The following is a 15,396-nucleotide window of genomic DNA, read 5'->3' as shown; positions in this document are numbered from 1 at the left end:
CCAAATAAGAAATATGTGGTATGGCTTTATTGTGTCTCTCGAGGTAAATTAGTGTGGACTGTGGAAGATTGATTGATCACTGTGATCCATTTAGTTGATTAATTAATACCTGCCGTTGAACCAGATTATCCCTGTTTAACTAACTCCTAGTCTGCAGCAGACAAGTGGCTAGACTCCAATCTTTCCCTACATGATAACCCCTGCCGCTATCTCTCTGACATGGCGGGTAAAGATATATTCTGGCCTTATTTCTGTCCAAACTGCGGTCGGGGAGATGGAGCGCTAGGGCGCAGATTGGTGTAGACCTACATGGATGCGCGCTCCTTGTTGAAAGTGACAAAGGTGTGTCTCTTTTAGAGCTGCCTGAGAGGGGAGGCCATTTTGTACAGCGAGGCAGGCAGGCAGCAGGCAGGCAGGCAAGCAGGCGTCTGTACATGTCTGTATTTCTGTGCTCACGTCAGGAACAGGAAGCGTGCCATTGTGCGTATGAGAGAGAACATTTTCTGTGTTGTGGGGGCGAGGGTTATACCAGAGGCAGGAGTAACAACACCCAAACCTATTTCTTCACTTTGCCGAGCGTTCACTGTCCTTTCTACACTGTTTCCTCTGTGCAATGGATGGGTATGTTGTTTTTTCTTTACAATATTTGCTGATTACACACGCGCATGTAAAACATTTTTGTTGCATAGCACTTCGTACCATTTCATGTAACCTATAGTGTGGAATTCTAGACACGGATAGAACATTTACAGAATTGAACACGGTAGGATAGGGGGCGCAAACAAGCCCCTCTCAGTCAATTAAACCCTACCTTTTGGTGCTTTAAAGTGTTTAGACAGATGTGATGGTGTTATTCTATTATATTAAAGACTTCACGTCGCTGGAAAAACTATAACATGTAGAGGAAATCCCATTTTCCGTGTTTTTATGCGCATGGCTGTTTGCTTGTTCCATTATTTGAGTTAGATTTTGAGGAAGTGATTGAAAACAACACATTATTTCAGTTATCGAGTTATCTTTTTCTGTGTGTTATTGACGCATGATGTTGATCAACAGTGTATATCACAGCGGGACAGTAAATGAACATTAGATGAAGATATGCTGCCATTTTAACATATGTAAGGGGCGTTTCTGTCTTGTTCGAGGAGAAAAAACAACAGAAAGCTCTGATACACATAAAGCATCATTTAGAGAACACGTACAACTTGTTAGAAGAGGTAACTGTTAAAGTAAAAGTATTATGTGTTCTAAGGGTAGTTCTACGTTGTATTAAAGACGTTTAAACAACTAAACAGCAGCTATTCTAAATGATTGTTTACAACTCGTGTGCGAGGAAGAGGAACGACGACGTGGGGGCTGGTTCATAGCTTTATCACATCTTCCTCGTAACCATTACAACATTTTAATAAATGTCTTTTCAGATAGGCTTTATACGTCCAATTATTGGTTTAGTCTACGCTGTAATTAATTCATAAATATCTGAATGTAATAAATTAGCAATAACATTGTCATAGTCTATAACGCTGTTTGGAATCATATTTTAGCCGATATAAGTCAACTTGCAAATGCTGACCATAATTGTGCAGTTTTGTAAGACAATTTGTAACAATTCAATGCCAACTGTAACTTGTAATCGTGTGCCACTCTGCCTGCCATACCCTGCCCTCCATACCCTGCCGGCCATACCCTGCCTTCTCTTCCCGAAACAAAAGACCCGGACAGCTTGACCGCTCTGTCCTCTCCTCCCATTGTCAGATAATGTAACAAATACAATGTAACGAAGTGGATCATCACACTTAAACCACTCAACACGAGTTGGGCTCCTCGTCTAGGATATGGACATGAAAGTTGTATTAAATGTAGCCGATGTTTCCAATGTACTGTGAGCTTCCCCAATGGGGATTGTGCATCACACATCTCTCTACGGAAACTATCAGGCTATTCTACAGGCAACTAACTGTAAGTGTTAAGGCAGGCTATTGTTTATTTGTTATTTTATTTCACCTTTATTTAATCAGGTAGGCTAGTTGAGAACAAGTCCTTTATTTAATCAGGTAGGCTAGTTGAGAACAAGTCCTTTATTTAACCAGGTAGGCTAGTTGAGAACAAGTCCTTTATTTAATCAGGTAGGCCAGTTTAGAACAAGTTCTCATTTACAACTGCGACCTGGCCAAGATAAAGCAAAGCAGTTCGACACATACAACAACACAGAGTTACACATGGAATAAAACAAACATACAGTCAATAGCACAATAGAAAAGTCTATATACAGTGTGTGTAAATGGAGTAAGTAGGTAAGGCAATAAATAGGCCATAGTAGTGAAGTAATTACAATTTAGCAAATTAACACTGGAGTGATAAATGAGCAGATGATGATGTGCAAGTAGAGATACTGGTGTGCAAAAGAGCAGAAAAGTAAATAAATAACAATAGGTTGATGAGGTAGGTAGATTGGATGGGCTGTTTACAGATGGGCTATGTACAGCTGCAGCGATTGGTCAGCTGCTCAGATAGCTGATGCTTAAAATTAGTGAGGGAGATATAAGTCTCCAACTTCAGCGATTTTTTTGCAATTCGTACGAGTCATTGGCAGCAGAGAACTGGAAGGAAAGGTGGCATAAGGAGGAATTGGCTTTGGGGGTGACCAGAGAGATATACCTGCTGGAGCACGTGCTACGGGTGGTGTTGCTATGGTGACCAGTGAGCTGAGATAAGGCGGGGCTTTACCTAGCAGAGACTTATAGATGACCTGGAGCCAGTGGGTCTGGCGACGAGTCCGAAGCGAAGGCCAGCCAACGAGAGCGTACAGGTCGCAGTGGTGGGTAGTATATGGGGCTTTGGTGACAAAACGGATGGCACTGTGATAGACTGCATCCAATTTGTTGAGTAGAGTGTTGGAGGCTAATTTGTAAATGACATCGCAGAAGTCGAGGATCGGTAGGATAGTCAGTTTTACTATGTTTGTCATACCCGTGGAATACGGTCTGATATATCATGGCTTTCAGCCAATCAGCATTCAGGGCTCGAACCACCCGGTTTATAATAAAGAAAAACATTGTGTCGGTAGAGTCCAGTGTGTGTTAGTGTGTTGGGTAGAGTCCAGTGCGTTGGGTAGAGTCCAGTGTGTGGGGTAGAGTCCAGTGTGTTGGTAGAGTCCAGTGTGTGGGTAGAGTCCAGTGTGGATGTAGAGTCCAGTGTGTCGGTAGAGTCCAGTGTGTTGGGTAGAGTCCAGTGTGTTGGTAGAGTCCAGTGTGTTGGGTAGAGTCCAGTGTGTCGGTAGAGTCCAGTGTGTGGGGTAGAGTCCAGTGTGTCGGTAGAGTCCAGTGTGTCGGTAGAGTCCAGTGTGTGGGGGTAGAGTCCAGTGTGTTGGTAGAGTCCAGTGTGTTGGGTAGAGTCCAGTGTGTAGGTAGAGTCCAGTGTGTCGGTAGAGTCCAGTGTGTTGGTAGAGTCCAGTGTGTGTTAGTGTGTGGGTAGAGTCCAGTGTGTCGGTAGAGTCCAGTGTGTGGGTAGAGTCCAGTGTGTTGGGTAGAGTCCAGTGTGTGGGCAGTAGAGTCCAGTGTGTGGGCAGTAGAGTCCAGTGTGTTGGGTAGAGTCCAGTGTGTTGGGTAGAGTCCAGTGTGTCGGTAGAGTCCAGTGTGTTGGGTAGAGTTCAGTGTGTCGGTAGAGTCCAGTGTGTCGGTAGAGTCCAGTGTGTCGGTAGAGTCCAGTGTGTCGGTAGAGTCCAGTGTGTCGGTAGAGTCCAGTGTGTTGGGTAGAGTCCAGTGTGTGGGTAGAGTCCAGTGTGTGGGTAGAGTCCAATGTGTTGGGTAGAGTCCAGTGTGTGGGTAGAGTCCAGTGTGTCGGTAGAGTCCAGTGTGTGGGTAGAGTTCAGTGTGTGGGTAGAGTTCAGTGTGTCGGTAGTGTTCAGTGTGTGGGTAGAGTTCAGTGTGTCGGTAGAGTCCAGTGTGTTGGGTAGAGTTCAGTGTGTCGGTAGAGTCCAGTGTGTCGGTAGAGTCCAGTGTGTCGGTAGAGTCCAGTGTGTTGGGTAGAGTCCAGTGTGTCGGTAGAGTCCAGTGTGTCGGTAGAGTCCAGTGTGTTGGGTAGAGTCCAGTGTGTGGGTAGAGTCCAGTGTGTGGGTAGAGTTCAGTGTGTGGGTAGAGTTCAGTGTGTCGGTAGTGTTCAGTGTGTGGGTAGAGTTCAGTGTGTCGGTAGAGTCCAGTGTGTTGGGTAGAGTTCAGTGTGTCGGTAGAGTCCAGTGTGTCGGTAGAGTCCAGTGTGTTGGTAGAGTCCAGTGTGTTGGGTAGAGTCCAGTGTGTAGGTAGAGTCCAGTGTGTCAGTAGAGTCCAGTGTGTTGGTAGAGTCCAGTGTGTTGGGTAGAGTCCAGTGTGTTGGGTAGAGTTCAGTGTGTGGGGGTAGAGTCCAGTGTGTCGGTAGAGTCCAGTGTGTGGGTAGAGTCCAATGTGTTGGTAATGTCCAGTGTGTTGGGTAGAGTCCAGTCTGTGTTAGTGTGTGGGTAGAGTCCAGTGTGTCGGTAGAGTCCAGTGTGTGGGTAGAGTCCAGTGTGTTGGGTAGAGTCCAGTGTGTGGGCAGTAGAGTCCAGTGTGTGGGCAGTAGAGTCCAGTGTGTTGGGTAGAGTCCAGTGTGTTGGGTAGAGTCCAGTGTGTTGGGTAGAGTCCAGTGTGTCGGTAGAGTCCAGTGTGTTGGGTAGAGTTCAGTGTGTCGGTAGAGTCCAGTGTGTCGGTAGAGTCCAGTGTGTTGGGTAGAGTCCAGTGTGTTGGGTAGAGTCCAGTGTGTGGGTAGAGTCCAGTGTGTCGGTAGAGTCCAGTGTGTGGGTAGAGTTCAGTGTGTGGGTAGAGTTCAGTGTGTCGGTAGTGTTCAGTGTGTGGGTAGAGTTCAGTGTGTCGGTAGAGTCCAGTGTGTTGGGTAGAGTTCAGTGTGTCGGTAGAGTCCAGTGTGTCGGTAGAGTCCAGTGTGTGGGTAGAGTCCAGTGTGTCGGTAGAGTCCAGTGTGTCGGTAGAGTCCAGTGTGTGGGGTAGAGTCCAGTGTGTCGGTAGTGGCCAGTGTGTCGGTAGAGTCCAGTGTGTTGGGTAGAGTCCAGTGTGTTGGGTAGAGTCCAGTGTGTCGGTAGAGTCCAGTGTGTTGGGTAGAGTCCAGTGTGTTGGGTAGAGTCCAGTGTGTGGGGTAGAGTCCAGTGTGTTGGGTAGAGTCCAGTGTGTTGGGTAGAGTCCAGTGTGTTGGTAGAGTCCAGTGTGTCGGTAGTGTTCAGTGTGTTGGGTAGAGTCCAGTGTGTCGGTAGAGTCCAGTGTGTTGGTAGAGTCCAGTGTGTGGGGTAGAGTCCAGTGTGTCGGTAGTGTTCAGTGTGTTGGGTAGAGTCCAGTGTGTCGGTAGAGTCCAGTGTGTCGGTAGAGTCCAGTGTGTTGGGTAGAGTCCAGTGTGTTGGGTAGAGTCCAGTGTGTGGGGTAGAGTCCAGTGTGTCGGTAGTGGCCAGTGTGTTGGTAGAGTCCAGTGTGTCGGTAAAGTCCAGTGTGTTGGGTAGAGTCCAGTGTGTTGGTAGAGTCCAGTGTGTGGGGTAGAGTCCAGTGTGTTGGTAGAGTCCAGTGTGTGGGGTAGAGTCCAGTGTGTTGGGTAGAGTCCAGTGTGTTGGGTAGAGTCCAGTGTGTTGGTAGAGTCCAGTGTGTCGGTAGTGTTCAGTGTGTTGGGTAGAGTCCAGTGTGTCGGTAGTGTTCAGTGTGTTGGGTAGAGTCCAGTGTGTCGGTAGAGTCCAGTGTGTCGGTAGAGTCCAGTGTGTTGGGTAGAGTCCAGTGTGTCGGTAGAGTCCAGTGTGTCGGTAGTGTTCAGTGTGTTGGGTAGAGTCCAGTGTGTTGGGTAGAGTCCAGTGTGTTGGGTAGAGTCCAGTGTGTGGGGGTAGAGTCCAGTGTGTTGGGTAGAGTCTAGTGTGTTGGGTAGAGTCCAGTGTGTTGGGTAGAGTCCAGTGTGTCGGTAGAGTCCAGTGTGTGGGGGTAGAGTCCAGTGTGTTGGGTAGAGTCCAGTGTGTGGGTAGAGTCTAGTGTGTTGGGTAGAGTCCAGTGTGTCGGTAGAGTCCAGTGTGGGGGTAGAGTCCAGTGTGTCGGTAGAGTCCAGTGTGTTGGGTAGAGTCCAGTGTGTCGGTAGTGTTCAGTGTGTTGGGTAGAGTCCAGTGTGTCGGTAGAGTCCAGTGTGTCGGTAGAGTCCAGTGTGTGGGTAGAGTCCAGTGTGTTGGGTAGAGTCCAGTGTGTTGGGTAGAGTCCAGTGTGTTGGGTAGAGTTCAGTGTGTTGGGTAGAGTCCAGTGTGTTGGGTAGAGTTCAGTGTGTTGGGTAGAGTCCAGTGTGTGGGGTAGAGTCCAGTGTGTGGGTAGAGTCTAGTGTGTTGGGTAGAGTCCAGTGTGTCGGTAGAGTCCAGTGTGTCGGTAGAGTCCAGTGTGTTGGGTAGAGTCCAGTGTGTTGGGTAGAGTCCAGTGTGTTGGGTAGAGTCCAGTGTGTGGGGTAGAGTCCAGTGTGTCGGTAGAGTCCAGTGTGTTGGGTAGAGTCCAGTGTGTGGGTAGAGTCCAGTGTGTGGGGTAGAGTCCAGTGTGTGGGTAGAGTCCAGTGTGTGGGTAGAGTCCAGTGTGTGGGTAGAGTCCAGTGTGTTGGTGGAGTCCAGTGTGTCGGTAGAGTCCAGTGTGTGTAGATGAAGAATGACATGCTAACAAGAATGAAGTAAATATCACTATTCAAATGTCCAACAAACCTGTTTAGCTACATAAGATATGGCTTTTGACAAACTCATTCAAAGTTATTCACCCTCCACAGCCGTCCTATGTCACACCAACCCCTGGGCCTTGCATCATAAGAACCTGTACAGAGGAAATGGTGGACGAGTCAAAATGGCGACCGACGGGCTTCTTATCCGAAATGTGCCTCACCAGCTCCCGGTGCTCTTATAGAAATAATCCGTTTTGCGTGTTTTAGTGAACAGAAGACGTATGATGCAAGCGGACATCTGAAATTAGCACACCTGGACTCGTCTGACGGTAACCATTACCGGTTTAAAAAAAACTAATGGGAGTATGAAGATAGCTTTGTGCCTACCCGCCCCCCCCACCCCACCCCAATAAAGGCAGTAAAAAAATGTGTAAAAAAATATTTATATATTTCCTGAGGTGTTTTTATATCAGACACTTCAAAACCTTGTTTATAATGATTTATTTTAGTAATTTATGAGTGTGATATGGGCTTTCTATGGGCTTTAATAGTAAAGTATTTTTTAATACCTAAAGGTGTCATATAATTCTAAATCAAATAGCTAAATGAGCCATAGTATGACCTTCATAAAATAATTTAAATATGTCAGTTTAGCCGCCTTTACCCCAATGTCTTACAGGCTGACCACACTGCTCACAGCCGGTTTGGACTCTGTGTTAAACTCTAAAGAATTAACCTATATATTGTATGTCCTTTCTCTCATACACAATAACCAAAGTACTATGTCCCTCATACACAATAACTAAAGTACTATGTCCCTCATACACAATAACTAAACTACTATGTCCCTCATACACAATAACTAAAGTACTATGTCCCTCATACACAATAACTAAAGTACTATGTCCCTCATACACAATAACTAAACTACTATGTCCCTCATACACAATAACTAAACTACTATGTCCCTCATACACAATAACTAAACTACTATGTCCCTCATACACAATAACTAAACTACTATGTCCCTCATACACAATAACTAAACTACTATGTCCCTCATACACAATAACTAAACTACTATGTTAGACCCTCTGTGTGGATGTCGTAAAACATGTAGCTAGCTAACATATCTTTAGCCTTCTGCTCAGCGGAGTAGCAGTGTTTTTATTAAGGCCTGTGGCTATAGGGGGGAAAGAACAAGTTAATGGGATTTACATCCCTCACCTGGAGCGCTAGGTAAGGCCGCGTCCCATATTGGAATCCTATTCCCTTATGTGCTACGCTACTTGTGACCAGAGCCCTATGGCTATAGGGTGCCACCTGGGAGGAATCCCAGGTTAGTAAGATGCAGAAGTGACATGCAGAAAGAACAGAGCTCCGATGCTGCTGATATTACATTAATAACCTATAGGGTTTGGTCCGGTGCTGCTGATATTACATTAATAACCTATAGGGTTTGGTCCGGTGCTGCTGATATTACATTAATAACCTATAGGGTTTGGTCCGGTGCTGCTGATATTACATTAATAACCTATAGGGTTTGGTCCGGTGCTGCTGATATTACATTAATAACCTATAGGGGTTTGGTCCGGTGCTGCTGATAACATTAATAACCTATAGGGGTTTGGTCCGGTGCTGCTGATATTACATTAATATCCTATAGGGTTTGGTCCGGTGCTGCTGATATTACATTAATAACCTATAGGGTTTGGTCCGGTGCTGCTGATATTACATTAATAACCTATAGGGGTTTGGTCCGGTGCTGCTGATATTACATTAATAACCTATAGGGTTTGGTCCGGTGCTGCTGATATTACATTAATAACCTATAGGGTTTGGTCCGGTGCTGCTGATATTACATTAATAACCTATAGGGGTTTGGTCCGGTGCTGCTGATATTACATTAATATCCTATATGGTTTGGTCCGGTGCTGCTGATATTACATTAATAACCTATAGGGTTTGGTCCGGTGCTGCTGATATTACATTAATAACCTATAGGGGTTTGGTCCGGTGCTGCTGATATTACATTAATAACCTATAGGGGTTTGGTCCGGTGCTGCTGATATTACATTAATAACCTATAGGGTTTGGTCCGGTGCTGCTGATATTACATTAATAACCTATAGGGTTTGGTCCGGTGCTGCTGATATTACATTAATAACCTATAGGGTTTGGTCCGGTGCTGCTGATATTACATTAATAACCTATAGGGTTTGGTCCGGTGCTGCATTAATAACCTATAGGGTTTGGTCCGGTGCTGCTGATATTACATTAATAACCTATAGGGTTTGGTCCGGTGCTGCTGATATTACATTAATAACCTATAGGGTTTGGTCCGGTGCTGCTGATATTACATTAATAACCTATAGGGTTTGGTCCGGTGCTGCTGATATTACATTAATAACCTATAGGGTTTGGTCCGGTGCTGCTGATATTACATTAATAACCTATAGGGTTTGGTCCGGTGCTGCTGATATTACATTAATAACCTATAGGGGTTTGGTCCGGTGCTGCTGATATTACATTAATAACCTATAGGGGTTTGGTCCGGTGCTGCTGATATTACATTAATAACCTATAGGGTTTGGTCCGGTGCTGCTGATATTACATTAATAACCTATAGGGTTTGGTCCGGTGCTGCTGATATTACATTAATAACCTATAGGGGTTGGTCCGGTGCTGCTGATATTACATTAATAACCTATAGGGTTTGGTCCGGTGCTGCTGATATTCCATTAATAACCTATAGGGGTTTGGTCCGGTGCTGCTGATATTACATTAATAACCTATATGGTTTGGTCCGGTGCTGCTGATATTACATTAATATCCTATAGGGTTTGGTCCGGTGCTGCTGATATTCCATTAATAACCTATAGGGGTTTGGTCCGGTGCTGCTGATATTACATTAATAACCTATATGGTTTGGTCCGGTGCTGCTGATATTACATTAATATCCTATAGGGTTTGGTCCGGTGCTGCTGATATTCCATTAATAACCTATAGGGTTTGGTCCGGTGCTGCTGATATTACATTAATAACCTATAGGGTTTGGTCCGGTGCTGCTGATATTACATTAATAACCTATAGGGTTTGGTCCGGTGCTGCTGATATTACATTAATAACCTATAGGGTTTGGTCCGGTGCTGCTGATATTACATTAATAACCTATAGGGTTTGGTCCGGTGCTGCTGATATTACATTAATAACCTATAGGGTTTGGTCCGGTGCTGCTGATATTACATTAATAACCTATAGGGTTTGGTCCGGTGCTGCTGATATTACATTAATAACCTTTAGGGGTGTAGTAGACCTTACAGTGAAATGCTGAATACAACAGGTGTAGTAGACCTCACAGTGAAATGCTGAATACAACAGGTGTAGTAGACCTCACAGTGAAATGCTGAATACAACAGGTGTAGTAGACCTCACAGTGAAATGCTGAATACAACAGGTGTAGTAGACCTCACAGTGAAATGCTGAATACAACAGGTGTAGTAGACCTCACAGTGAAATGCTGAATACAACAGGTGTAGTAGACCTCACAGTGAAATGCTGAATACAACAGGTGTAGTAGACCTTACAGTGAAATGCTGAATACAACAGGTGTAGTAGACCTCACAGTGAAATGCTGAATACAACAGGTGTAGTAGACCTCACAGTGAAATGCTGAATACAACAGGTGTAGTAGACCTCACAGTGAAATGCTGAATACAACAGGTGTAGTAGACCTCACAGTGAAATGCTGAATACAACAGGTGTAGTAGACCTCACAGTGAAATGCTGAATACAACAGGTGTAGTAGACCTTACAGTGAAATGCTGAATACAACAGGTGTAGTAGACCTCACAGTGAAATGCTGAATACAACAGGTGTAGTAGACCTCACAGTGAAATGCTGAATACAACAGGTGTAGTAGACCTCACAGTGAAATGCTGAATACAACAGGTGTAGTAGACCTTACAGTGAAATGCTGAATACAACAGGTGTAGTAGACCTCACAGTGAAATGCTGAATACAACAGGTGTAGTAGACCTCACAGTGAAATGCTGACTTATAACAAGTAATTAAAGAGCAGCATTAAAATAACAATAGTGAGACTATATACAGGGGGTACCGTTACAGAGTCAATGTGGAGGCTATATAGAGGGGGTACCAGTACAGAGTCAATGTGGAGGCTATATACAGGGTATTACGGTACAGAGTCAATGTGGAGGCTATATACAGGGTATTACGGTACAGAGTCAATGTGGAGGCTATATACAGGGGGTACCGGTACAGAGTCAATGTGGAGGCTATATACAGGGGGTACCGGTACAGAGTCAATGTGGAGGCTATATACAGGGGGTACCAGTACAGAGTCAATGTGGAGGCTATATACAGGGGGTACCGGTACAGAGTCAATGTGGAGGCTATATACAGGGGGTACCAGTACAGAGTCAATGTGGAGGCTATATACAGGGGGTACCGGTACAGAGTCAATGTGGAGGCTATATACAGGGGGTACCGGTACAGAGTCAATGTGGAGGCTATATACAGGGGGTACCAGTACAGAGTCAATGTGGAGGCTATATACAGGGGGTACCAGTACAGAGTCAATGTGGAGGCTATATACAGGGGGTACCGGTACAGAGTCAATGTGGAGGCTATATACAGGGGGTACCAGTACAGAGTCAATGTGGAGGCTATATACAGGGGGTACCGGTACAGAGTCAATGTGGAGGCTATATACAGGGTGTTACGGTACAGAGTCAATGTGGAGACTATATACAGGGGGTACCGGTACAGAGTCAATGTGGAGGCTATATACAGGGGGTACCGGTACAGAGTCAATGTGGAGGCTATATACAGGGGGTACCGGTACAGAGTCAATGTGGAGGCTATATACAGGGGGTACCGGTACAGAGTCAATGTGGAGGCTATATACAGGGGGTACCAGTACAGAGTCAATGTGGAGGCTATATACAGGGGGTACCAGTACAGAGTCAATGTGGAGGCTATATACAGGGGGTACCGGTACAGAGTCAATGTGGAGGCTATATACAGGGGGTACCAGTACAGAGTCAATGTGGAGGCTATATACAGGGGGTACCGGTACAGAGTCAATGTGGAGGCTATATACAGGGTGTTACGGTACAGAGTCAATGTGGAGACTATATACAGGGGGTACCGGTACAGAGTCAATGTGGAGGCGACATACAGGGGGTACCGGTACAGAGTCAATGTGGAGGCTATATACAGGGGGTACCAGTACAGAGTCAATGTGGAGGCTATATACAGGGGGTACCGGTACAGAGTCAATGTGCGGGAACACTGGTTAGTTGAGGTAATATGTACATGTAGGTAGAGTTATTAAAGTGACTATGTATAGATGATAGCAACAGAGAGTGGCAGTGGTGTGGAGAGGGGGGTGGCGGGGCAATGCAAATAGTCTGGGTAGCCATTTGATTAGCTGTTCAGGAGTCTTATGGCTTGGGGGGTAGAAGCTGTTTAGGAGCCTCTTGGACCTAGACTTGGTGCTCCGGTACCGCTTGCATTGGAGTCAACATGGTTCCAGCATCCCTGTGGAGAGCTTTCGACACCTTCTAGAGTCCGTGACCCGACGAACTGAGGCTGTTCTGAGGGCAAAAATGGCTGCAACTCAATATTAGGAAGGTGTTCCTAATGTTTTGTCCACGGTGTATGTTTCCATTATAAACAGAACAGTAGGACCCAGCCCCCCCACTGGCTGCTGTGTCTGTTTGCGGCTGTAGGTACAGGAAGCTGCTGTGACTGTTTCCTGGTTTTCTTCCTGGTTTGCCTCTGTGTTTCTTCCTGGTTGGGTTAGTCAGAGAAGAGAGCTGGAGCTGGAATCCCACTGGGCGCACCATGCCATTTCAACATGGATAATTGGATAATATTTGGTAGATATGTTGATCAATGAGATTACAACATAGCGTGCCTTATGAAAGTCTACACCCCCCCTTGTTTCCACATTAAATTAAACTTCAAATGCACTTGAAATAAATGTTGATTTATTCCTATTCTTTAATTTTAGATTTTTAGTTGAGATGAAGATGTGAATTCAACATATTAATGATTAATTTGTAGTTAAACTGGAATTGAAGCCAGACTCAGTCAGAGGCTCAGACGGATCTATCCAATCAGAAGACACATCTCCTTTAAATGTTGATATCTGGTTGTGTTGACAACAAAACACAATTCAATATTACTAAATATAATTACATTTTTAAATCAACCAGAGCTTGAAACCCTAGGACTACAGTATATAGGGAATAGAGTGCCATTTGGGACACACTGTGAGTCATCCTTACTATTGGGCAATACCTCTTGGCTTTGTTACTATTGGGGAGAATACCTCTTGGCTTTGTTACTATTGGGGAATACCTCTTGGCTTTGTTACTGTTGGGGAGAATACCTCTTGGCTTTGTTACTGTTGGGGAGAATACCTCTTGGCTTTGTTACTATTGGGGAGAATACCTCTTGGCTTTGTTACTGTTGGGGAGAATACCTCTTGGCTTTGTTACTATTGGGGAATACCTCTTGGCTTTGTTACTGTTGGGGAGAATACCTCTTGGCTTTGTTACTGTTGGGGAGAATACCTCTTGGCTTTGTTACTATTGGGGAATACCTCTTGGCTTTGTTACTATTGGGGAATACCTCTTGGCTTTGTTACTGTTGGGAGAATACCTCTTGGCTTTGTTACTATTGGGGAGAATACCTCTTGGCTTTGTTACTATTGGGGAGAATACCTCTTGGCTTTGTTACTATTGGGGAGAATACCTCTTGGCTTTGTTACTGTTGGGAGAATACCTCTTGGCTTTGTTACTGTTGGGGAGAATACCTCTTGGCTTTGTTACTGTTGGGGAGAATACCTCTTGGCTTTGTTACTGTTGGGGAGAATACCTCTTGGCTTTGTTACTGTTGGGGAGAATACCTCTTGGCTTTGTTACTATTGGGGAGAATACCTCTTGGCTTTGTTACTGTTGGGAGAATACCTCTTGGCTTTGTTACTGTTGGGAGAATACCTCTTGGCTTTGTTACTGTTGGGGAGAATACCTCTTGGCTTTGTTACTGTTGGGAGAATACCTCTTGGCTTTGTTACTATTGGGAGAATACCTCTTGGCTTTGTTACTGTTGGGGAGAATACCTCTTGGCTTTGTTACTGTTGGGGAGAATACCTCTTGGCTTTGTTACTGTTGGGGAGAATACCGCTTGGCTTTGTTACTGTTGGGGGAATACCTCTTGGCTTTGTTACTGTTGGGAGAATACCTCTTGGCTTTGTTACTGTTGGGGAGAATACCTCTTGGCTTTGTTACTGTTGGGGAGAATACCTCTTGGCTTTGTTACTATTGGGGAATACCTCTTGGCTTTGTTACTGTTGGGGAGAATACCTCTTGGCTTTGTTACTGTTGGGAGAATACCTCTTGGCTTTGTTACTGTTGGGGAGAATACCTCTTGGCTTTGTTACTGTTAGGGAGAATACCTCTTGGCTTTGTTACTGTTGGGGAGAATACCTCTTGGCTTTGTTACTGTTGGGGAGAATACCTCTTGGCTTTGTTACTGTTGGGAGAATACCTCTTGGCTTTGTTACTGTTGGGAGAATACCTCTTGGCTTTGTTACTGTTGGGGAGAATACCTCTTGGCTTTGTTACTGTTGGGGAGAATACCTCTTGGCTTTGTTACTGTTGGGGAGAATACCTCTTGGCTTTGTTACTGTTGGGGAGAATACCTCTTGGCTTTGTTACTATTGGGGAGAATACCTCTTGGTTTTGTTACTGTTGGGAGAATACCTCTTGGCTTTGTTACTGTTGGGAGAATACCTCTTGGCTTTGTTACTGTTGGGGAGAATACCTCTTGGCTTTGTTACTGTTGGGAGAATACCTCTTGGCTTTGTTACTATTGGGAGAATACCTCTTGGCTTTGTTACTGTTGGGGAGAATACCTCTTGGCTTTGTTACTGTTGGGGAGAATACCTCTTGGCTTTGTTACTGTTGGGGAGAATACCGCTTGGCTTTGTTACTGTTGGGGGAATACCTCTTGGCTTTGTTACTGTTGGGAGAATACCTCTTGGCTTTGTTACTGTTGGGGAGAATACCTCTTGGCTTTGTTACTGTTGGGGAGAATACCTCTTGGCTTTGTTACTATTGGGGAATACCTCTTGGCTTTGTTACTGTTGGGGAGAATACCTCTTGGCTTTGTTACTGTTGGGAGAATACCTCTTGGCTTTGTTACTGTTGGGGAGAATACCTCTTGGCTTTGTTACTGTTAGGGAGAATACCTCTTGGCTTTGTTACTGTTGGGGAGAATACCTCTTGGCTTTGTTACTGTTGGGGAGAATACCTCTTGGCTTTGTTACTGTTGGGAGAATACCTCTTGGCTTTGTTACTGTTGGGAGAATACCTCTTGGCTTTGTTACTGTTGGGGAGAATACCTCTTGGCTTTGTTACTGTTGGGAGAATACCTCTTGGCTTTGTTACTATTGGTGAGAATACCTCTTGGCTTTGTTACTGTTGGGGAGAATACCTCTTGGCTTTGTTACTGTTGGGAGAATACCTCTTGGCTTTGTTACTATTGGGAGAATACCTCTTGGCTTTGTTACTATTGGGAGAATACCTCTTGGCTTTGTTACTGTTGGGGAGAATACCTCTTGGCTTTGTTACTATTGGGGAGAATACCTCTTGGCTTTGTTACTGTTGGGGAGAATACCTCTTG

General features: G+C 45.1%; 1 protein-coding gene across 4 annotated transcripts in view; it reads left to right on the top strand.

Annotated features, from left to right (window-relative positions):
- Window positions 1-359: 359 nt before the first annotated feature.
- LOC106594274 (polypyrimidine tract-binding protein 3) overlaps window positions 360-15,396 on the top strand; it is a 189,298-nt gene continuing 174,261 nt past the window's right edge. For 3 of the 4 annotated variants that reach the window (XM_082960604.1, XM_082960606.1, XM_082960605.1), the window contains exon 1: window positions 377-621. In XM_082960604.1, the coding sequence (XP_082816730.1) occupies window positions 487-621 (135 nt within the window). In that variant the 5' untranslated portion in view covers window positions 377-486. Of the gene's footprint in view, window positions 622-15,396 lie in introns of all 4 variants that reach the window. The other variant, XM_082960603.1, reaches the window with a different exon arrangement.

This window comes from Salmo salar, chromosome 13 (assembly GCF_965601325.2).
Source record: "Salmo salar chromosome 13, fSalSal1, whole genome shotgun sequence".
NCBI lineage: Eukaryota > Metazoa > Chordata > Actinopteri > Salmoniformes > Salmonidae > Salmo > Salmo salar.
This window is presented reverse-complemented; position numbering and strand designations above follow the sequence as displayed.